The sequence below is a fragment of the Vicia villosa genome, linkage group LG7, assembly GCF_029867415.1.
Source record: "Vicia villosa cultivar HV-30 ecotype Madison, WI linkage group LG7, Vvil1.0, whole genome shotgun sequence".
In the NCBI taxonomy this organism is placed as follows: domain Eukaryota; kingdom Viridiplantae; phylum Streptophyta; class Magnoliopsida; order Fabales; family Fabaceae; genus Vicia; species Vicia villosa.
Genome location: NC_081186.1, coordinates 84,335,060 through 84,360,197, shown reverse-complemented (window position 1 = coordinate 84,360,197; position 25,138 = coordinate 84,335,060). Strand labels below are relative to the sequence as shown.

Genomic DNA, 25,138 nt, shown 5'->3' with positions numbered 1-25,138 from the left:
TATATGAGTTCTTTAGATTTGCACCATTGTAGTAAAAATTAGATGAGTTGTTTCAAGATGATGTGGCTTAATGAGTCCAAAAAAAAAACGAGTTTCACCATTGAAGATGCTCTTAAGGGACTCGCCCTAAACAACTTTTCATATATTTCACTCTACCCCTTTTTAAACTTAATTATTAAATTGGGTGTTGGAGTGCTAACTTTGTTGATTCACTTTGCGTTCAACCGCTTTAGAGACTCACACTCTATTATACTTGCCCCACTTCGATGTTTTGAAGGTGCATATTATCATGAGTTTTGCAATTTCACCCTATAAGGGTGCAAGACCAGTCAGGTCCGTCCCACCCTTATTTTTCTGCGAGACAAACAAATATCTCAGACCCGCACTCTCTGATATATTCTCCCCGCCTCACCTTTTACGTGTTTTCTCAATATAAATTCAAACGGCACAAATATGCTCATTTGCTACCCCTAATTACACACAAAATACTCGATTCATAAAGAAAAATAAATAGAAGTGGTTAAGAAAAAGCAGCGGTGCAAAAAGTAACTCACTCAGACCGTAGTAGAAGCAAACAAGCAGCCCTAGGGTTTAAGAACTGAGCCGCTAAACCCAACTTCCCGGTTCGGTGGCAAACTCAAACTCAACCAAAAACAAAGAGCGGGAATTGAATGCTCCGTTCATCAACACACTTCATTTTCATCTAACTCATCTCTTTCATTTTCACCACCACTAAGCTCAAACCAATCAAATTTTCCTCCAGCTTCAACAATGTCCATAGGCGTTCGTCGCTTAACACTGCTTGGCGAGTTCAAGCCATTTGGACTCATCGCAGAAGCTCTCGACGGTAAATCCGCTGAAACTGTCACCGAGAACTATGAATACTTCCTCTTCGATCCAGAAATCGCTCGCGATAGAGACGCCGAAGATCATTGCGACGAGGTTGCTTCTGCTTTAAATAACCGCGGCGATCATGAGCTTTTTATTCGAGGAAAACGGTAACTCATCTCTTACTGAAAATTCAAAATCACTCGTTTCTCTATGTTTTAGTTTCGTAAAGAAGAATAAGTTGAATCTGAAGTTTCACTTTCAAATGTCACCGTTCTATGTTACTTTGCATTTAATTAATTCACTGATTTGGTGTACGGTTTTGTTTAACACTGTATTCTGATTTGTTAAAGGATTATATGGTCGATTGATGCAAGAGTATTTAAGAGATTTACGATGGAGTCCTCTATTGTTAAGGTTTGTGAATTTTATTTTCATGAATAGGAATAAGTTTTGCGGATTCATTATTTTATAGCTTCTGCCGAGCTGGTCTTAGTTTAGTTAAAAATAGTGATAAAGGAAGATATAGTTGTTTTTCATTTCACTCATTGCTTGAAGTTTAGAAGTTTGAGAGAATTTATTTGCAAATTGATTTAAGCTAGAAGATAAAGCTGTTGGTCTGAGTTTGCTTGGAAATTCTCTACTGTTTCTGATATGTAAGAATTTCATTGCTATACCTTTGGGTTCATGGATGTGGTAAATTTAAGTTAGGTTTAGGTTTAATGCTGCTGTCCGGTTTCAGTGTACTTGCTTTTATTAGTTGTTAGTATTAGTATCTACTTAAAGAGAAATGCTAATATTTACTTTAAGGGAAATGCTAACGAGTGCTCCAGGGGCACTCTTTAAGTGCTTAAAGTGGTAAAGTTTTTTGGAAATGCGTGTATTCAATGCATTGGAAATTGAAATAATTGACTTTTTAAAATAATATTTTCTTTATTTAGTATCCTTAAAGAGTGCTCCGAGTCACTCGTTAGCATGACTCCTTAAATTTTCTTCATTATTTACTCACAGAAATTGAGTATGGGGTCATACTATTTACACATATAGTTTGAATTCCTACAGTTTGGACTCCTACGCAAAATGGATGAGATATATAGTGGGCAATGGGTATAATATTGTGTAGTTGCTTTGTGTTTAGTTTAACTGTCAAAGCAACGTGGCCTGTATTTGCGCACGTGCCTAGTTAGCATAACTGATTCAAAGTTAGTTATACTGTGTATAGGGTTAGCCTCTTCTTGGTGTAAGTTAAGCATTCTATACAATCCCTTTGTAACTTGTTCTTTGGATCAAGATATATTCATTTCAATCAATGCAAAGAATATTTTCCCTCTCTTTTTCTCACTCTAATAGCATAGAAGCAGTTTATAAAACTGTATTTGGTGCGGGTTAAGCTTTCTATACAACCCCTTTGTAACTTGTTCTTTGGATCAAGATATTCATTTCAATCAGTTCAAAGAATATTTTCCATCTTTCTCTCACTCTAATAGCATAGAAGCAGTATATAAAACTGTATTTTAGAACATGAATGTTTAAATAATTTTCACATAAGTAGTAGGTGAAATTTATGGTCTTCGATGCTGAGATCAGGAAGGTTGGATGCCAAGGATTAGAGTTTTATGTGCAATTTTTCAGTTAAAAAATGAATTTTTTTATGATTGATCGGTAAGTAGGTAGTTACTTTAGATTAAGAAAGATGTTATGTGCTTAATTTCTAAGGCTATTGAGATTGATAGGGTTTTGGGCTTTGCTGTGTGTGTGCATCCGGAAGATCATTTTGAGAGATACCCTATGGATGCTTAATTCCATACCATGACAAAATGTCAATTTTTTTTGGTTCTATTCTTGTCTTGCATGATCTTTACCGCCTAGTTAGTTGTTTTTGAACATATCACTATAGAAAGACGGCCGATGATCAAGAAAGGTATAGGCATATTAGAGTATCAGAACATGCATCAGTATGTAGAGAGAAATGTATTTTGTCAATGGCCCAACGTACATAGTTTGAAGCAGGGTAGATGTCTGACACTGCTAAGGGTTCTCAGCGTGAGTTGGGATCGCTATCCCAATCCCATGGCCAGGCTTCTCGGTCTCAGGGTAGGCCTCATGTTGTTTCCATCTTCCAATTGTCCTTAGAAAATAACATACCAAAATATTTTCCAGAAGGCCACTTTATCCTCTATTCAATGATCTAAGCCTTGAACATTTTCCACCTTTCGGTAAAGTCCCTCTCACAAGCCTAAACAATATAACGATACCTACCTCGATTTGAGGCATTGTGTGACATGAAATGGAAACAAACTGTGGGCTTGGAGATGGATGCACTGGTTAAGAATAATACGTAGGATTTGTTTTCTTTACCAAATGAAAAGAAAACTGTAGGGTGCAAATAGGTATACACTATCATATATAAGTCTGATGGATTTATTGAGAGGTACAAGGCAAGATTGGTACCCAAAGGGTTCACTCAAACTTAGGGAGTAAATTACTCATAGACATTTGCTCCTATTGTAAAAATGAATACAATCCATGTGATATTATCTTCAGCAGTTAATTACGATTGGAACTCAGTCCAATTTATTGTGAAAAATGCCTTCCTTCATGAAGAACTTGAAGAATAGCTATAAATGGATGCACCCCTTAGATATTGCAAACATACTACCGACTAGACTGTGTGCAAGTTACAAAAGGATTTATATGGACTAAAGCAATCAACACGAGCATGATTTGAAGATTCACTGAAGTTATGGTTGGTCTGGGCTTTAAACAAAGCTAAGGAGACCGTACTCTATTTATCAAACATTTTGAGACAAGGGGGATTAACAATGTTATTGGTGTATGTGGACGACATTATAGTGACAAGTGATGATGGGAAGGAACAACAACTATAAGGAAAACACTTAGCCAAGAAATTTGAGATTAAGACCTTGAGAAAATTGAAGTACTTTTTGAGAATTGAAATTGCACACTCTAAGAAAAGAATTTTCATAACAAAAATGCATTATCAATCTTCTGCAGGAAATTGGCAAGACAACATGCAAGCCTGTAAGTACACAAATTGATCCAAGTGTATAGATGGAAACACAAAAGAAGATAATGCAATTGATAAGGAAATGTAATAAAGGTTAAGCGAAAAACTAATATACCTATCACATACTAGATAATATGTTTCTTTTACTATAAGCTTAGTCAATCGATTCATGCACCAATCAAAAGATTCATTTACAAGTTGCGCTTCGAATTGTGCAATATTTGAAAGAAACCCCAGGTAGAGGAAGTTTGAGTGAATGGAATGAAAGTGTGATTCCTGAAGCATATACTAATGCTCACTATACATGGTCAATTATGGATAGAAAATCGACTATAATACATTGCATTTTTATGTACAGGTGTGTGATTGTATGTTCTATCTTTAATTCGGGAACCTTTCCCTGATAATATCCTATAATAAACTGATAGGTTTTCTTATGATATGTTCGTGATGTTTAGCATAATGTTTCTTTTGGGGGACTTATTTGGTAGTTATGCATCTGGGTGTTGAGATGTTGTTGGCCCTATTCTATTCCTTTTTTGGTTCGTTATTTAAGAAGATTATTTATGTTGTTTTATTTTGATCCTTCTTTCTTTTTAAAATTCTCTCCTTCATACAAAAAAGTCTTACATGACTTGTTTTGGGTTTTCAAGGAGGTTGAAATTTATCCAGTCAGCCAATGGTTGCCAAGTGTCTGTGCAACCATTAAGTGCAGCATCAGAGGACTAAAAGCCTAAAATTAGAAACTTTTTCCCTAGTAGTAGCAATTGATGCTGTTTTTATGTTTCATTTATTAAACCGTTTTGCTTTAACTATTTTTTTGCAACTGTTAGGTGTGCTGGTGTCATCTGGGTCATACAGCTGAAGCTCTTTTATGTATATTACAAATTGATCGTTTGACAATCTATAGTACATCTGGTGAGTTTATTAACGGAGTTCAACTATCATATGATGGAAAAAGAAAATAAAACTTATGATATGGGAATTGATTTAATTTATTGTTGTTGATAGAGAAGAAAATGAAAAAGGCGTCTAAATGAGTCCATGTGTTTCACATAGCAGATCCTTACTGCACACACATACTTTGACTATTTATGTGTCGCTATTTTGATTTTGACAATGTGGCGAGGTGGAAAACATGTTTTTGTAAACAAGTTTTACTGCGTTCAAGTCATGGAAGATTCATTTAGTTGTTTTTAGCAAAATTTTCCGTGTAAATGCAGAACCTATCATTTGCAAAACAAACACTTAGCACCACCCCACTTAAAATATTTATATTATTTTGTACAAAACATAATATATAACAAAATATCTGGGGAGCTAAGGCTCCCGCTAGTCACATTAGGCTACGCCAAGCAACAGATCAATGGTGGTTTGTCTGAGGTTTATTTTGTATCAGATGGTTCTATATGGGTCAACAATAATGTAGGAAGTCTCATACTCCTTCACTGTATTTGATTTCGTGTTATTTTTATATCTTTACTTATCAATTTGAAATTCTTCATATTTCAATGTTTTATCAACTCAAGTTTTCTATTGTTTAATAGGTGAAGTAGTTTCAGTTCAACTTCCTCGTACAATCACATCTATATGGCCTCTTCCATTTGGTTTATTGCTCCAGCAGGAAGTTGAAGCAAGCACATCATCACGTCTTTCATTTTCATCTACAAGCCCTTTGCTTAGCACCCGTGATGTGTTGCTTAGTGCATCTAATCATATCCAAAAGAGAGATGGAAGTTTAGTATCCTCTCATTTGATCTTGATGGATCCGTTGGATGAACAGCTAGTAAGTTACAACAGTCTATGAATTGTCACTGAGATTTAGTTCTTTATTGATTATGTCTTGTGAAGTTGACATTCACTGTGATAGATTCTTATTCTGTTATTACTGGATTTTGTTTTTTGATTTCATCCTTTTTTTTATATAATTGGAGCCAACTTTTATTGAAGAAAGAGGGAAATTGAACGTTATGAAGGAATATGACGAAAAGACAATTTGGACAAGTGATCAGGTCCCGCTTATGGCATCTTATAATAAAGGTTTTTTTCATTAAAGTTCTTGCACTTAGTTCCTGGTCTTTTAAATGATTTCTTGTGTTGGTAATTTTTGTAATGGTGGCTTAAGTTCAGGCAAGATGCAGCACTCTTTGTGGGTTGCAGAAATCATCAATTCAAACTTTGATGAGGCAGCCTCTGGTTTATTGAATGTAGATCCTATGGGTTTATCGCCAAAGCACCTGTCCTTTCGTAGATTATGGCAGGGAAAAGGCGCTCAAACAGCTGCTTGTAAGGTTGAATAGGCTTCCATACAACTATCTCACTATCTGGCTATCGTTGGGGTTGTGTATATAATTAAGATTTTTTTTTTTTTTTAAATTTTAAAAGGGAAGTACAATTCATCAATTGATGACATACTTGATTCCTTTGTTCTTTTAAGCAATTAATACTCTCAAATATGGATGCTTACTGCTATATGGCCTAAATGCTGTTTTACTTGTATTTCTAGCATAGCAGATATGAATTAATAGTTAAAATTGTGTTAGCTTAAAATCTTATTAAATTTATGTACTAAAAGTACATGTAATATATTTGTTTTAAATTTATTTTAATATACTGTTTGAATTTTTATTCCTGTTATAGCAGATGGCTAGATGCGACCTTATTGTGGTTCCCTGCCTTTTATTGTATCCACACATTATTATAGTACTCTCCATTTTTGTTTTTTCTCACTTAACCCTGTATCTCCACTTTTCTTTCTTGAATTTATGACACTATGTATCTCCCATTTTTAAAACACTATTTTTTTATTTTACATTTTCTTTGGTAGCCTCTACATCATTCTGTAATTTGCTCAAATTTATTACCTTTTATTATTTGGTTTCCGGTTATATATTTACAGTTAATCTTGTTAAGCTTACTTGACTCAGATTCTGTAATTGTTAAGGAGGTTTTACTTTTTTACCACCCCCCAATTTTATTTTTTGTATTTTTTTAATACAAATTATTATGAGCACAAAATAAACTAATCCAAACGGACAAGATGATTTGTATAAATACATTGTTTAAAATGTCTGATTGTTTTTATTATCCAACTAGATTTTTGGATTTTTAGTCCAGAACAGTGAAATCCTAAGACCTTTAACTAATATCTGTATTCAATTCTTAATTCCTTATTACATTATTATCTGTCTCTACTATTTCTCCATAATATATTGTTTTTCCCCTTCAAATGATTACTAGGTCTTCATGGCCACTGGTGATGATGCAGCTCCTGTTGTATGCTTTTTTCACCAAGAACAAAGAAAGTTGTTGTCTGTTAGTCTTCAAACTGTTGAAATAAATAATGAGATTGTGTATGATGTTAAACCTGATATGAGCTGGATCATAGCTGCAGTTGCAGCTTCACCTGTGATGGTGACTCGTCCAAGGTAATATAAGAAATTTCCATTTTTCTTTATTGCCATTGTAATGTTGGACATAATTTTTTTCAAATGTGTTTTCCAGGGTCAAAATTGGACTACTTCCACATTCAGACATAATGGTTTTGACTCCAGAAAATGCTCTGCTTCTCTATGTAAGCTTTTAGTATAGTTGGGCATTAGAATCCTACTATAAATCTCGATCAATGTATTATCACATGCCTACATTTCCTTGCAAATATATTGTATTTGGCATATGATTCTTTTCTGAACTTCCTTGTGGGTTAATGGTCAAGACTTTTTTCAAAATTTTCTGTGTTACACAAATAGAGTGTGGATTAAGAAGTTCTTATGAAATGATGGCTTGTATAGTTTTTATTATGTTTCTGTCAGGACTTAGGGGGTTTCCCGATTCTCCTGCTCTCTTCTTATCTTAATTTAATTCATTTGTCTTTTTTTTTTTGAAAAATGATTTCTTTCAATTGTCTGTCCATCTTCTAAATAACTGAAATTTTAATTTTTTTTTCTTCTCAAAAAGTATTTCTTAATAGACGAAGGGGAGCCTAGTGTAACATTTGGAATTGCTGCTATGTGACCAGAGATCAGGGACTAATACCAAAACAAGGACCAAACTCAAATTTCCTATGTTTCATGGATTAAAATGGACTAGAATTTTGCTTAGGGACTAAACTGATAAAACTGTATACCACAGAGACCAACATTTATTTAAATTTTTCTTACTTATTAAGTTGTTGGCTCCCCCTTTCCTTAGTGGTATTTTACTTCTGGGCTTATTCATCTGTATATGACTAATTTTGTAGAGAGGCTTTCCCCTTGATTAGTACTAAGTGCTACATCTGATAACTTGCTCTAGTCTTTTGGAAATGTTTTTTTATATGTTCCTGTTAACCCTCTATGGACTGATCTTTATTGCTTAGATATGTTTTCTGAATTTTTCATTCTCTCTCCCCTTGTGTATATGACTATTCGTAATTTCATTTCAATCATCTGGCGTCATACTAAAGTTTGATATATCTTTTTGTATTATGTCTTGCTAATATTGCAGTCTGGGAAGCAATGCCTATGTAGATTCGTGCTACCTTCTTGCTTAAATAAAGACAAGATTTTGCATGATTTGGAGCTTCCAGAAACATCCTCTCTTTCCAATGCCTTAAAGATTACTGGCCTTTCTGATGCTGTTGAAGGGCGTGTCAATGTGATAGTAAATAATAAGCAGGTATTTATGGATTATTTCTCTGGGTGTTGCTAACCAGTGCCCTCAGGGCACTCTTTAAGCATACTTAATAAAGAGAATATTCTTTATAAAAGTTAGTATTTCAATTTCCAATGTATTTTCAATGCATTGAATACACGCATTTTTAAAAAAACTTACCACTTTAGTTACTTAAAGAGTGCCCTGAGGGCACTGGTTAGCATTTCCCTATTTCTTTTCCATTTTCACTTTGGAATTAACACATAAGGTTCTTGGCAAACACAAAATGGTTCTTGTTTCTTTGAAACTGTAAATTCTAATATTTCTGCATTTTGTGTGACAGATGTTTAGATGTGCATTACGACAAAGTCCTTCTTCATCATTAGCTAATGATTGCATCACAGCACTTGCTGAGGGGATTGATTCTAGTTTCTACAAACATTTTCTTGGTCTTCTTTGGAAAGATGATTATCCCGCTGATTTCTCAGAAGCTGAATCTAATGTCGATTCAGAATGGGATTCTTTTTGTCGTGTAATTATGAAACTCTGCAAAAAATCTAACATTGTATCTCAAAAGCGTTCTGGTTTGGTGCCACAATGCGCTTGGGACTTCCTTCTCAGCAGCCAATTTCACAATAATTTCTGCAAAGTAAACTCCTTGTTTGGAAAATCTTGTGCTGTGCCTCTTGATCAGCTGGAGTCAAGTTCTTCTACATCATCTATAGATGGTACACAAATTTCTAAAACGCCATTTTACACCGAACTGTTAATAGAATGTCTGGAATCTCTTCATGCACTCTATGAGAGCTTGAAACTGGATAATCTTCGCAAAAGGTATGTCTTTATGCTTTCTCTGATTGATTTTAAAATATTTTTTGTTGTTTTTTCATTTTAGTCTCGACCAGCTTGCTAAAGATTCATCTTTTATATCTATTCAGTTACGCGTTTTGTTTAGTTGTACTGCCCTGGTTGACTGGGTTTGGTGAACCAGCCATTAATCTCTATTACTTTTAGTTCAGTGTTATATGTAAGCTTGATACAACCAGAATGTGGATAAGCTTAAGCCAAGTAGCCGCCTATTGCTTTTATTTCATTTCTCAACTATGCACCAACATTTTTCCGTCAGTAATACTTCACATGAATATTCATGGTCTAAAATAATATCCATTTTATACCCCCTCTCCTCCTAATTATAAGATCCCTTTGGAACATTTGTTTGTTTCTAAATATAAGCCACTTTGCAAATTTCTAGATGCATTTATTATTCTTTTTCTAAATAGATCCCTTGTTAATACCACAAGTTTATATTGAAATATGAAAAGTCAACAGTGAATGCATCTATACACTAAAAAGTTTACTAATAGTCATTATACACATTAATTACACTACACAATTTTCTTAATATATGTGAAAAATGCTAGAGGGTCTTATAAACAGGGATGAAGAGAGTATTGTACTTTAGTTTTCAGGTTTATTTGACACATGAGTGGCTTAAGATGTATTCTTCTTATATTCCACTGATTTGTTGTTATTTAAGCTCTATGTCCCGGGGCAGCTAAAGGGATTTAACACCATAAATAGGAGACAAAATTCAAGAATTTCACATTTAAGATTTATTTTTTCCCCTCACAACATAGCTGCTTTCTTAAGTGTAATGATCTGGCTATTGCTAGTAAAAGTTTGAAACTGCTGCTAAAAGTAAAGACACTTCATCAGTTCATGGTCTGTCTTAGACCTCTTTTATATTGCAAAGTTTCTCATCTGTCATATTCTACTTCATTATGTTTTGCAAAATCTTTAGGTTTAGCTGTGAAGTAATGGTATTAGACTTGCTTTACTATGCTTCCAAGCCAAAATAAATTGTGCTGTGCGTGAGTTTGACCACTGTTTTATTTACTGTCATTTTGGTTGTTCCCTAATGTGATTCTGCTTTATGCAATTTATCATAATCTTTAGAATGTATTTTCCTTTGTAATTCATTTTCCATTTTCTTTTTCTGTTAAAATATATTTTGCCTTGATTCTATACGATAGTTGTTGGCAAGTGCAGGGACTTAGAGCATCTAGCAATTCTCTTATGCAACATTGCCAATTTTCTCGGCGAGGACAATTACTTGGACCATTATATCCGCGATTTCCCCCTCTCCTGTAAAAAGTTTCTGAAATCTGGAACAACCATTTCCCCTAAAATTCCTCCAAGTTTATTCCGATGGCTTGAGAACTGCTTGCAACATGGATGTAATTCTGCTAATATTAGTGATCTTCCATCTCTACTCTGCAAAGATGGATGCCATGTTGCTAGTTTGGCGCGGAAAATAGTTTGCTTTTACAGTATACTATCAGGTGCTAATTTGCTTGGAAAGAAGCTTTCATCTGGTGTTTACTGTAACATTATCACGGGATCTTATTCTTCAAAGGAGGAGCTTACTGTTTTAGCAATGGTTGGTGAAAGGTTCGGACTTCAACAACTTGACTCCTTGCCTTCCGGTGTATCTCTTCCACTTCGACATGTAAGATTGGTTTAAGCGGTGTGAAATTTTTTTGAACTTTTTGGCCATTAATTTAAATGATTTTACAATTATTTTTCATAGTGTGTATTGTGGCAACTTATCTATTAGTCCTATGTTTTAAATTGCCTATTATTTTACTTCTGCTTTCATGATTCTAATGTTCGTCAAAATCACTTAATCAGGCATTGTCCGGTGTTTCTTCGATTCTTTTCCATGTCTCACCTCACCACTATTTTCTGCGCATAATTGCATTGCTGCTGTAGTACTTCTGCTCTTTAAATGTTATCCTTGACAGAATATCAGTACTTCCCTTACTTTTAAATCTTATAAATGTTATGCTTTTAGGCATTGGATAAATGTCGAGATTCTTCTCCCAATGACTGGCCAGCTGCTGCTTATGTCCTTCTTGGTCGGCAAGATTTGGCGATGTCAACTTTAGCACGTAAATGCAAGTATAAGGAAATTGAAACACCGACCAATGTGAATGTTATCTCTATGTCCACACCTTATATGCTTAATCTGCACCCTGTGACAATATCTTCTACTATTTCTGATGCAATTGGATTGGAAGGGACTAAGCTTGAGGACACAGATTCAGTTGATGGGTCTTTGTTAGATGGTATGGAGCATATTTTCAACTCCAGCACACAGTTGCGTTATGGTCGTGATCTGCGGTTGAATGAGGTCAGTTTTGATCACATAAGAATTTTGGAGAATTATCTGATTATTTTTACTTGACATACTTTCACATCCCAGCATCAGCATGGCTTGTCTTTGGATTGTAAAAATGGGTGCAGATTTTGCACATCAGTTAATTAACAATCATTTTAATAAAAAACGCACTGCCGCTTTATTGTCATTCCAAATAATGAGTCCAGAGGATTTTATCTTTTCAAAACATAGTTATTTCTACTTAGTCTGCAGTTGCTACCTATTCTAGGTTAGACGCCTTTTGTGCTCTTCAAGACCTGTGGCAATTCAAACATCAGTTAACCATAGTGCCTCTGATCAGGACCTCCAGCAGGTACGCCTTTCTATGATATTTGACTCATTTGATGTTTTCTACTCCTTTGTTCCTAATGTAACTAATCAATCAACTGTTTTACTTGATGGTAATATTCTTAGCATGTCCACGGTCTTCCATTAATCAAAATTCTTTTATCCCAGTGTAATGATCCTAAACATCAGACTGTGACATGTGATATAGAAATTCAATGTGTAGTTCTGTACTGCCACGTTGATACTTTTGCTATCCAACATATAATTGGATTGTTCAATATTTTTTGCTCCCCCACTCTTTTCCTTAATTTTGTTGTTGTTGATGTTATTTTTATTATTATTATTATTATTATTAATATTATTATTATTATTATTATTTTTATTATTATTATTATTATTATTATTATTATTATTATTATTATTATCATTCATCATCATCATCATCATCATCATAATCAAATTGAGGCTAAGTTATGTTCTTTAAGGGCTGACAAATCATTAGGTTCTGGTGTTTCATGTTATTAAGGTAAATGAAATAATGTACTTCAAATGGTATTAACGTTGGAGCTTTTTTTAATGGTGAAGATATAATTATTTTGATTCAGTGATTATGGTATCAGTGGTATATATATGATGAAAAATAAAATATTGTTAGTTTTACTTGTACTTTTTCTCCCTTCTGAGTTTTTCTCTATATAGAAAAGCTAAACTTGCTTATTGTTGATGAATAATGATTGACTGATTGTTACTTTTTCAATCATTTGTAATTATTACAGTTAAATGACATCGAGCCTGATACTAAAGCAAACTTAGAAATTTATAATTGGTATCGTGCACCTGACTCTTGGTTGTCTTGTTGCTATTATGTAGGAAAATAGCTCCCTTAATTAAATTTTCTTCTAGCTACAGTCCAAGTATTTATTCCACAGTTTTTGTAATTGTTTTTTATCCTAATAAATTTTCAGAGAAAAATGAAACTATGTTTGTAATCAGTTCTTGCTTCTGTTCAGCACATTATTTTCTGTTTCTGTGAATCTGTGATATGCTATTTAGTCTTTACTCTTGCTGACTGAGTATACTGTTATTTTGAGAGACCATGTCTCTGACACTCTTTTTACTATTTATGAAGACTCAATTGTGGCACCTTGCCCAAAGAACCACTTCACTACCACTTGGACGTGGGGCATTTACCCTCGCTACCATACATACACTCTTAACCGAGGTGCGCTATTATATTTAACGTTTTGGTCCTATTTTTGTTTTCATTGTGAAACTTTATACATTTTTTAATCAAACTATACCGTTTCTGATAGAATATTTTTCAAAACATTTAGGCTTTTAGTGCGCCAAAGCTTGTACTGGCAGGTCGGTTGCCAGCCCAACAGAATGCAACCGTAAGTTGAGATCTTGTGATTCACTATACCTGAAATACTTGTTTTGGCTTGTGAAACTATTTAGTAATTTTTTTGTTGTTAACTGAAGTCATTCTGTTTACTCATAGGTTAACCTCGATCCCAACATCAGGAACATACCAGAACTTAGGTCTTGGCCTGAGTTTCATAATGCTGTTGCTGCTGGGCTTAGACTAGCCCCCCTTCAGGTTTAATATCAATATTTTGAGGTTACGTAGTTCGAATTGTTTAATAATTTTTTCCACTAGGATTTTATTTTAGCCGGCCACTTCATTAAAGCAATTATCACTTTAAATTGTTTTGATATAGTTGAATCTTAATATTTTCCATTGGTGTTAACAAGGATTTTTTCACACACAACACATAAAAACTAATAATAAAGGAAGAACAGTAACAGGATTAGCATACAATCAACAGATGCTACTTGTGCTGACTAAAAATTATGCTTCGTGTTAATCACTCCCAAATACCCCCCATTTTAATTTTAGTCTAATTCCGATTGTTTCAATTAAATTCAACTGAATGAGCCACTTTTGATTTGAGTTAACTATTTGTCATTACTATGTAAAAAGAATCTTTGTAGCTAATTAAACATATATGCAATGTGAATTAAGTTAAAGTGGCATCAATAACTCTTGAAGACTATTGTTAGAATTGGTCAAGTTTGAGACTTCAGTATTTGCTACCATAGCTTGCACACAGTACATTTTGGATGGTATTTTGTTTGGTAAGTAGCTTATTTCTAAAAATGCATATAACCTCTTTGCAGGGAAAAATGTCAAGAACATGGATAATATATAATAAACCTGATGAACCGAATTCTGTTCATGCCGGGCTGCTCCTTGGTCTAGGACTGCATGGATATCTGCGTGTACTAAGTATTACTGACATTTATCAGTACTTTTTTCAGGTTTATCTGGTGCTCAATGGGCTCTGTCATATAATTTTTTAGCACTCTTAATACTTATTCTAATGATAATGATTTGTGCTAACATAGGTGAAATAATTGGTTTTGAATTTCTGTTGAAACTATATCTCCATTGCATGAATTAATCGCTGCTGCTGCTGCTTTAAGTCCATTCTAAACTTTTTTGGATCATGAAAAATTATTTGGGCTTTTTAATTTTCACCTTACCAGCTGAACCCCTTCTAGTTATGTGTCTGAAGCCATGAAAATGTTACAAATAGCACTATTTTAAGATTTCATTCTTTCTTTTTCTTTTTCTGTACATATCATTGTTTTAGTGTGTAATTATTAGGACACGTTTTATTCTTTTTTTCTTCATTATCATTTATTAGGAATCAATTTTAATATTTTAGAAAAAATAGTCAATCAATAAATTTCAAATTATTCAGACCTTTTAGGTTGGTAATAGAGCCGCAGTGTGACAAAACCCTAGTTGCCTCAATAGCAGCCAATTTGGGCCGCTTTTATTGCAACTTCTAACACCTTGATTGTGCAACTTCTAACACCTCTAGAATGAATAGTTAAACCAGTTATAAAAATTTAGGAGATAAAGGGAAACTAGACAATTATATTGGCTAAAGGAGAATTAACCACTTATTAATTTTAGAACTTTAGAGTTCTTTTTCAATCAATGTCTTTTTGTGAGAATGACTGGAGTTATGAACTGAAAATCAAGGCAACTTGAATTCTTGGTAGTGGAATCAACACTATTTGATTTTAAGGGACTCATTGTCTTAGAATGTGTGGGTTGAGTCTAACTTATTCTTACAAAACTGACTTGTAATGTGAGGATTTCCCCCACTTATAAACACAACGCATGCCATATCTCTAAGCTATGTAGGACTAAATCCACCCCTTCAAACCCAACACAATGAACATGTTGGAGGCTGCAATGAAGGCAAGCCAAATGCCGCAATTTAGGCGGCTAGGGGCGGACTGCAATGAAGGTGGAAATTCTAACACATTGTAATTTATAACCGTTAAGACTGTTGATGCTGGGTCATTCATTTAACTTCAATGAACTTGGGGATATATTTTCCATCTTCTCTTACTTTTTGTTCTTATCTGTCAGCTTTTTTATTGTATGACATCATATTATTGTGACTGCATATTTTTAGGAGCATGAAAGTACTACTGTAGGATTAATGCTTGGCCTAGCATCTTCTTATAGAGGCACTATGCAACCGGCAATATCGAAGGTACAAGGCATAATTTTTTATGATAAAATTGGTTCACTTCTTGGCACTAAGGTAGCAGGTTATAGCTTGAGTGAGCTGGAAAATAATTTTCATAACTCTGCTCTATAACATTCACGATTTCGTTGTTTTCTTATTGTGAATGAAATCACTTGTTTTGTTTTAAAACTCAAAATTCAATCTAATGGAACTGAAGCAGAGGCATCTCAAACTGAAATCGAATAGAAAAAATTAATTCTTGTAAAAGTATGGTAAAATTAAACATTAAGCTTTCTCAATTGTATATCCGTGTTCAAATTGAACGTCTATCTAGTAAGTTTTGATCAAGATAAGCCTAATTTAGTGATATGATTCTGCTTGTGGAATTGGCTTTCAAGAGTGAGGGGTGTTGATTGTGCTTGGAAGGCTTGTTTTCGATAAATTCTAGAAAACTGTTTCTGATTGAATTCCATGCCCCTATCTCCTCCATCCCACTCTTTTATTGAGAAATATCATTGTCCTGTGTTTTTGTAATCATCTACTCTGTCAGAATGAATTTATTATCATCTAATAGAAGAAGGAAAAAAAAAGCCTAGACAAATTGTTTTTGTTTTACATGTGTGCATATGTATGCACATTAACCTGCAAATTTATAGAAGATTGTGTGCTTTATCTGTATCTGCTAGTTAACAAAAACTGGCCTTTTTGTTGCACAATTTGTTTGGTAATAATACCTAGTCTAATGTTTTATATGATCTTATAGTATGTTTAATTTATCAAATTTATTTAAGGAGAACTGATGTAGTACCTTCTGGCAGATACTCTATCTTCATATTCCTGTACGACATCCATCTTCCTACCCAGAGTTAGAGGTTCCAACCTTGCTCCAGGTATCTTTCTACTCTAACATCAGAAAACTTGTGCTTTCTACTCTTAACATCAGAATGAGTTTTAAGTTTCCAAAGTTGTGGCTTCAAAGTACCATATTAATAGTTTTTGGTGGTACATGTTAAGCCCTGACTAAGTGTTGGATAAATTTCCTATATAATCTGTATTATGAAGTGCATCTTCAGTTAAGAAAAAGATTCAAATGAATATATGAAATTCCAAATTCACTTTCTCTGTTTTCCCTGTAACATATCCAGTAATATTGCTATTGCCATTTCTGTGCAGCAGTATTACTTTCACCACCCTATGATTATTTTCAAGTTTCATTTTTATCATAATTTTCTTTCAGTCAGCAGCTTTAATGTCAGCAGGGATCCTTTATAAAGGTTCAGCTCATCCACAAACAATGCAGGTTTTATTGGTAGGCATATTTCTTTTCTTTATCTGCTATTTATTCAATACTTGAACTTCTACCTGAGATATTCAATCATGTAAAAATGCAATATGTGAATGTTGTGTTGTATGACCGCACATGGTTCTTATTTATAGTCACAATATACAACAACCAAGCCTTATCCCACTAAGTGTGGTCGGCTACATGGATCAAATTATGCCATTATGCTTATCAAATTTGTTAATTAGTAATAATCTCATAGAATCAATCAAATCCTTAATTTGCGTAACTTAAGTCCCTAATCCCTAGCTAGCTCCTATTTTGTATGACCGCACATGGTTCTTATTTATAGTCACAATATACAACAACCAAGCCTTATCCCACTAAGTGGGGTCGGCTACATGGATCAAATTATGCCATAATATTTATCAAATTTGTTAATTAGTAATAATCTCATAGAATCAATCAAATCCTTAATTTGCGTAACTAAAATCCCTAATCCTTAGCTAGCTCCTATTTTGTTAGTAGGTCATTTAAGTCTTTTGCTACATTTATACTATATGTAACTTTTCTAGGGTGAAATTGGGCGCCGAAGCGGAGGTGATAATGTTCTTGAGCGAGAGGGCCATGCTGTTTCTGCAGGATTTGCTTTGGGTCTTGTTGCATTGGGTATGAATGTATAAATAAATAGCAGCTTTTGGATTGTGTTTTTTTTTTTGGTTCTTTATCTAATCAATATATTTTTCTTGAAGGACGGGGAGAAGATGCACTTGGTTTCATAGACTCATTTGTCAATAGACTGTTTCTCTACATTGGTGGTAAAGCTCACAATGTATGTTAAGGAATTAATCTCCATCTCCTTTTTTTTCCTCCCTTCAAGAAATTCCTGTAATAATTTTCCATTTTGATCTTTTGTTGCATGGAAATTTGGACTAGTTTATTATGTTTTTTATATAAGACTGAAGTACTTCTGCTGTTCTGCATCAGGAGAGACCACTTTTTTCGACAATCTCAATAGATGAAAGACCTGGTTCTTCCCAGGTTCAGTGAATTCATTCAACCTTTTTTCCCATAATAAATTTAAGTAAATAAAATTCTACATGAGAGATATCATGGATGGGATCATCTTTTGCATAACTAATTCATATGTTTTTATTGTATTGTAGATGATGGATGGTACAACGATCAATATAGATGTTACAGCACCTGGAGCGATAATTGCCCTAGCTTTGATGTTTTTGAAAGTACTTACTCTGAACTCACACTACAATAAGTGATAAATGTGTCAGCAAATAAGTCTTTTTAATTTATTTTGTGCAATTTTAGTTTCTTCCTTTAGAGATTGTTTTGAACTGGTTCGGTTATAACACTGTCTACATATTTTTAGCTTCATTAAATCTTATAATTGATATGTAAGTATGCAACTCCAAGTTCAGTCATGTTAACATTGGACTGTATTCTTGTTACAGACAGAGGCTGAGGCTGTTGCATCTAGGCTCTCAATTCCCAATACACGCTTTGATTTGCAATATGTACGGCCCGACTTCATAATGCTTCGTGTCATCGCTCGAAATTTAATAATGTGGAGCAGGTTTGTTCATGTCTCTTTATGTTACTGTTTGAATTTATTTGGATCTTTGTCACTATTTTGATCTATTCCTATGTGTTCATTTTTAGTGTTCATCCCTCAAAAGATTGGGTTTGGTCCCAAATTCCTGAAATTGTCAGATGTGGTGTGGAAGGCATTGGCGGGGATGACAATGATGTTGATGATATGGATGCCGAAGCTTTTATGCAGGCCTATGTTAATATTGTGGCTGGAGCTTGTATATCTCTTGGTAAAGTGTTCATTGGTCTTTACTTTCCTTTTTATTTTAAAGGTTATCATCCAACTGAAAGCATTTGTTTAAATCCTTGTTGCTACTATTATCCCCGATGGTATGTTATCAACACAGGTTTTATTAACTTCCTTGCTAGCACAGACTCAGTGCTTGTGATAAATATTATATCTTTATCATTAAACTTGATACTTTTTACCATGTCAGGACTGGTTTTTGCTGGCACAAGAAATGGAAATGCACAGGAATTACTTTATGAATTTGCCATGTACTTTCTTAACGAGGTTGGTCTATAGAATTATGCTTCCTAACTCCTGAATCGATGTTAGTTGATTTGTTCTAATATTTTAAGTCTCACAGATCAAGCCTGTTTCCCCTACAAGTGGAAAATTTTATCCTAAGGGACTGTCTCGTTACATTGACCGAGGCACATTGGAAACATGCCTTCACCTTATTGTGCTTTCCCTTTCCGTGGTATCTGCTTCCCCTTTCCTTTCACTGTCAACTAATTAAGGATTAAGATCATGGATAACATGTGATGATTAAACTTATGCATGACATTGACAGGTAATGGCTGGGTCTGGCCATTTACAGACCTTTCGGTTGTTGAGATTCCTAAGGAGCAGAAATTGTGCGGACGGGCAGTCAAGTTATGGTATTCAGATGGCAGTAAGTCCTACAAGTAGTCTTTTTACATCATTTTTGCCAGTATAATTTAAAATATAAAATCTGGCTATATGTAGGAAATGGGTTTTGAAATTTGAATTCTTGTACAAAAAATCTGCTTTTGTATTCATATATAAAACACATTTTGTTTTGGAGATTTGCACCACTTCCATTATGGTTATATATATATATATATATATATATATATATATATATATATATATATATATATATATATATATATAGGGGACGACTCAAGTGAGAACACTTGGTTATTATGAGAAATGAGAACAATGAATCACGACCATTAAATTTGATTTTAATGGACTGGATTGGTTTCTCTTTCTAAGATCTAGTCCATTAAATATTAAGGATCTTAGAAAGAGAAACCAATCCAGTCCATTAAAATCAAATTTAATGGTCGTGATTCATTGTTCTCATTTCTCATAATAACCAAGTGTTCTCACTTGAGTCGTCCCCTATATATATATATATATATATATATATATATATATATATATATATATATATATATATATATATATATATATATATATATATATATATATATATATATATATATATATATATATATATATATATATATATATCCGAGAATCACTTTGAAGTTCATATACTTCATTTAATAAAACAACCTTTATTCAAATTTATAGAATTATGCTCGTGGAGAAAGGCTAGTTTACTTTTGTACATTTGAACATGGTCTATATTCAAACCAATTTATGTATATCCTTAAATATTACTATTGAAAGAGAGAAAATAAGAGAATACGAGAGTCATATGGAGAAACCATGTGTTAGAATAGCATCACGGAAAATTCTATTATATCGGCACTATACAATTAAGAGCATTAGTGACAAAAGATTATGCTAACAACATTCTAGAACATGCTAGAGTACATTTACAAACTATTCCTATATTATTTAAATATTATTAATTTTTTTAAATTAACTAAAACATGCTTGTTAATTAGTTTTCTTCAACTCTATTCTAACTTTTTGTTGTACAAATGTGCTGCTTTAGGTGAGCTTAGCTACTGGTTTCTTATTTCTTGGTGGTGGAATGAGAACATTTTCAACAAACAGCAGTTCCGTTGCTGCTTTGCTCATTACTCTATATCCACGTTTGCCCATGGGTCCAAATGATAACAGATGCCACCTTCAGGTATATCCTATTGCTGGAAATACAGACCCTTGTTACAATTCACGGATGCTCTATGGTTTACTCTTTCAAATCATTTTCATGAAATATGTTCTCTTGCAGGCATTTCGCCATCTTTATGTCCTTGCAACAGAGGCGCGATGGATTCAGACTGTTGATGTTGACACAGGTCTTCCTGTTTATGCTCCTATCGAGGTCACAGTCCGAGAAACTGAGCATTATGCAGAGTCAAGCTTTTGTGAGGTCACTCCTTGCCTTCTGCCAGAACGAGCTATTGTAAGTCTGATTGTCTGAATGGCACTTCGATTAGTCTTGATTAGTTAATCTTTTTTTCAGCACAATTCTTCTGTATGACTTAACTTTGTTTTGGAATAATATATTTCTTATTGTTGGGTTAAAGACAATCACCTGTAGATCTAATTTGTTTGGCTTTGATGGTTACAGTTGAAAACTATACGTGTTTGTGGGCCTCGCTACTGGCCTCAGGTAGTAGACTTTACCCCTGAAGGTAAGCACATATTATTATTCTGTTTGTGTGATCATTTACCGATTTAAGATTTTTGAAACTATTATATACTTTTTGAATAAGAACTCCAATTTATTCACTTGATAACAGATAAACCTTGGTGGAATTTTGGTGACAAGAATAATCCATTTAATTCTGGTATTCTTTTTATCAAAAGAAAAGTCGGAGCTTGTTCATATGTTGATGATCCCATTGGGTGCCAGTCACTATTGTCACGGGCAATGCACAAGGTTGAAACTGCATAGAATTTGATATTGGTATACGAGTTTACACTAGTATTATACTCCAACTTTATTTTTTTGCTTGATCTAGGTTTTTGGCCTTACAAGTTTAAAAGCATCCGATACAGTCACCGATGTCCATAGTGGATCTGGTTCTATCACCATTGATCAGTTGGTCGGTACTTTTTCATCTGATCCTAGTTTGATTGCTTTTGCACAATTTTGCTGTGATCCCTCGTGGTATAGTAGGTAAGCTCAATATCTAGATTATTTTATCATCTCATGTTTTGGCATCCATGTTCTGCTTGATTGTATCTGTAGTATTGAACTCTATTTTGTCTTCTGATTTGTGAAAATGTTTCTGAATTTTTTGATAATTAATAACAAGTTGGAGACTTCTTTAAATAAATAATAATGATATGATTGTCAAGCGAACAAATCCAAGTACACCTATCATAGGGATATTTGGAGTCTTCGAACAGCAGAAAGTAAACGAAAAAAAATGTAAGGATGGAATCACTCCGATTACACATCCTTAGTATCTAATTTAAGTAAATGTATTTGTTTTTTATTTTTTTTATTTTTTTTTATGAAAGTTAACTTATTTTCAACAAGGATGAAATAAAAGGAGAAACAACAAAGGAAGGGAAATCCTAAAAAGTAATCTGTATAGGAGAGCTGTCCAAATTCAGAGGTGAGAAAACACCTTTGAAGTTGAGGGCATTCTCAATCATTAATACCTGGAATCACCGAAGTAGAAATTGACAAGAAGATTTTATTATTCTTCTTACTAAAGCCTAAATAAGTGCAGAAGTTGAACAGGCTTTGACAAACTCAATGCAGACCAGAAATTCAAACTTTATTCCAAATGAATCGCACAACTTGTAAATGGAGTTAAAATTCCGAAACTTAGAGAATCCAGAGAGAGAAATTTAGAATTGAAAATTTGATTCTGGGACTGTATTTTGTATGTTCAATCAACTAAGAGAGCTCAAGATATATTTCTAGGGAGTGATAAATTCATCATCATCTTGTTAGAGTAGAACATTTATATTATAATTCTAACTAACCTTTCAAGAACTAGCACACCTATTCTAACTCTTAAAGTAAAAGAGAATTGAGGAAAGATATCCAACTCAGAAAACTCAATTGAGCAATATTTTCATTTATTCTTTGTTTTCTCTGTTAGATTCAATTACATCAGAACTCTAACTAAATGTTCTAGAAATATTCTGTTAGATTCAATTACATCTGAACTACAGTAGTAAGTGGAAACAACATAACCCGAGTAAAATGCTCTGTTATCATATTCCAAAATCCAAACAATTGACTATAATATTTTTCTTCTTCCCTATCCTCTCGATCTGATAAGCAAAACCTGACTGGCTTTTAAGAAAGAGACAGGTACTAACTAGGTATGGTGGACAGGCAAGACTGAATTATAATGATTCAACCACCAAAGTAAAATGCTCTTATTGATTACTTTAAGTGAGGCAGTGATTAGAAAAAGAAAGTGAGTGAGAAGTGAGGAAGTGGCATGAGAGAGAGTGAGTAGAAAGAGAGGAAGTTACATAAGAGTACTGTAATGGAATACACTACAATATATAGTGACCCTCAGTTATGTTTCTAGGTTAGGAGGGTAGTATATAAGAAAGACATGTAGGCCAAGCCCATATACTCAAGCTTAAATTTTAGTTACTTATTATGATAACTCTTAGCAGCCTTCAAAAACCAGCTAAAGCAGTAAAAGAAGACATATTTTGGTTTGTGTCCCTAAAGTCACATGCCTTTTTTGTAAAGAAGACGAAGTATCCAAATAAACTAATGAAACGTGCTTGCAGATCTGATGTTGATTTCAAGGAATTTTGCTTGCAAGTATTATTTGAGTGCGTGAGCAAAGACAGACCAGCTCTTTTACAGGTAATGTACTTCAAACTAGAAGGCTAATATCTATTTTCTAAATTCAATATATAATAATAATAATGACCCAAGTTTAAAACTTCAAATGTTACAACTGGAATCAGTCTTTAAATTTTTTCTGCGATTCAAATGGAAAGTTGTAGTATGATTGTATGCGTCTTAATATTATTTAGGATTTTCTGACACGGATGTATGATTTTGCACAAAAGCACTATTGATCATTACAACCGTTGAATATGAATATTCTCATGTTGATCATGCATGATCAACAGTGAGGCAAACTGAGACAGAATATAGTCTCATGAATATTAAAAATGAGAGAAACTGAGAAACTATACCATATGAATATTCTGCAGGTATATTTGTCATTGTACACAACAGTTGAGTCCATGGTCAATCAAATTACTACTGGTGCCGTTGTTTGTGGTGACTCACTCTCTATATCTGGTTTTAAGGTGATGTTCATGTTTCTTATTTATAATTGCTCTTTCCTTTTGTGTAGTAATCTGTCTAAATTGTTTTTTTTACTTTCTGCTGTTTATTTACCATTAGTGGTCACCTCTGATTTGGCCATAATGGGCTTTTATGATCTGTTGAATTAGGTTTTATGATTAGGACTTAAGTGATGGTTGAGGCTTGGCCTTCCATCAGTCATATTTGATCATAGATTGTTCTGTGGCAAACACCCCACGGATACCATAATATAAATATCAATTAAACATAACTTATGGCAAGAGAGTGGGCATGCACATTTTGTAAATCTTTTTTGTGATATATTCTTCAAATCAAATCAATCTTACTCATTCACTCTTATAAGCACCTGCCAGAGGGTGAGGTGAGCGTTGAAGCTTTGGTAAGATTTGTTTAACTGTGGTCATGATTTGGGGTGGTCATATAAAGCATGTTATGATGCGGACTTGTATCCAATAAGGTTTAAGATATTAACACAATGCAACAAATTTTAAAAATGTTAGTGGCGGAGCTTGGTTGCTTTTATTGGGGGTGCCATGACACCAGGCATGCTTATTAACTATTGTAGACATTTGATGCACAAACAATTTGTTAGTGCAGTGGTTATTGTAGTATTAGTTTACCCTATGTCTGAGGATCCAGGCTAAATTTTTGGGGACACAATGCAAAAGAAAAAAAAAATACAAACTGGAATACTATTAAATTGCATACATTTAACCCTTTATTTAAATGGTTCTGACTTGATGCTAGTTGTATATTCTTGCAGCTTGCACTAACTTATATTGAAGCATTGATGACTGGAATACTATCCACTCCAAAAGGAGGAATCGTGCAATCAACGTTTGTTGGTTCTCTTAGGAAGAAGGTGGAAGAACTTCTAAATAGTTCTCAGGAATTGAAGGATGATTTTCGCAAATATCTGAAATTGGGAAAATGGCCTGAAGGGGAATCACAGGATAAGCGCTCCATTCTTCTTTCTTGGTATCTTCAGTGGTATAATGTACCTGCTTCATCAGTTATCAGGACAGCTATTGATAGAGTCAAACCTAAGCGCATGTCATCGTCTTCAATTCCCTTGTTGCGACTGTCTTTACCAAGAACTCATATCAATGTTATTCATGAGATAGACAGGTGTTTGACATGATTGTAGTTCTGCTAAAAATTGTCAACTTTGCAAATATTTATGTACAGTAGCCCTCTCATTGCTGGCTGGCACAACATTTTTACTGATGATTCATCCCGTCCTAGTTTCTTGTTTCTCAAGCGAAATAGTAGTGAGATCTGATTTCAGAGAATATCCCTGGAGACATGGTGTAAATGTGTATACATACAGATGTAATCTTTTGTTGACTATGGTACTGGGGATGATAGTTGAATAGGAGCACCTAAGTTTATTCATGAATAGTATGGTATCAGATGAGTTTGCAAGTGTGTAGGATTGAGTATCATGGTATTTATTATATGGTTTTGTATTTTGTATAA

At 33.8% G+C, this 25,138-nt stretch overlaps 1 protein-coding gene across 2 annotated transcripts; it reads left to right on the top strand.

Annotated features, from left to right (window-relative positions):
- Positions 1-537: 537 nt before the first annotated feature.
- On the top strand, positions 538-25,138 carry LOC131621027 (anaphase-promoting complex subunit 1). Of its 2 annotated transcripts, XM_058892230.1 has the most exons (37): positions 538-998; positions 1,182-1,245; positions 4,690-4,774; positions 5,404-5,642; positions 5,791-5,896; positions 5,987-6,147; positions 7,097-7,284; positions 7,361-7,430; positions 8,342-8,512; positions 8,832-9,322; positions 10,538-10,997; positions 11,343-11,681; positions 11,938-12,021; positions 13,126-13,218; positions 13,331-13,390; positions 13,498-13,596; positions 14,178-14,318; positions 15,494-15,574; positions 16,369-16,440; positions 16,788-16,859; positions 17,408-17,501; positions 17,585-17,664; positions 17,820-17,873; positions 17,999-18,076; positions 18,302-18,423; positions 18,510-18,670; positions 18,878-18,954; positions 19,031-19,144; positions 19,238-19,339; positions 20,381-20,521; positions 20,621-20,794; positions 20,963-21,026; positions 21,135-21,274; positions 21,357-21,514; positions 23,107-23,185; positions 23,542-23,640; positions 24,423-25,138. In XM_058892230.1, exons 1-37 carry the CDS (start codon positions 772-774, stop codon positions 24,798-24,800), a joined length of 5,418 nt encoding a protein of 1,805 aa, XP_058748213.1. In that variant the 5' UTR covers positions 538-771; the 3' UTR covers positions 24,801-25,138. The 2 variants fall into 2 exon arrangements, with proteins under 2 accessions (XP_058748213.1, XP_058748214.1); XM_058892231.1 differs by lacking the exons at positions 538-998; positions 1,182-1,245; positions 4,690-4,774 and having other exon boundaries at positions 5,505-5,642; positions 5,807-5,896.

Coding starts and splice junctions, on each gene's coding strand:
- LOC131621027 (XM_058892230.1), top strand. CDS start 772: ATGTCCATAGGCGTTCGTCGCTTAACACTGCTTGGCGAGTTCAAGCCA. Junction 14,319..15,493: donor TTTATCAGTACTTTTTTCAG/GTTTATCTGGTG, acceptor GCATATTTTTAG/GAGCATGAAAGTACTACTGT. Junction 23,186..23,541: donor ACAGACCAGCTCTTTTACAG/GTAATGTACTTC, acceptor AATATTCTGCAG/GTATATTTGTCATTGTACAC.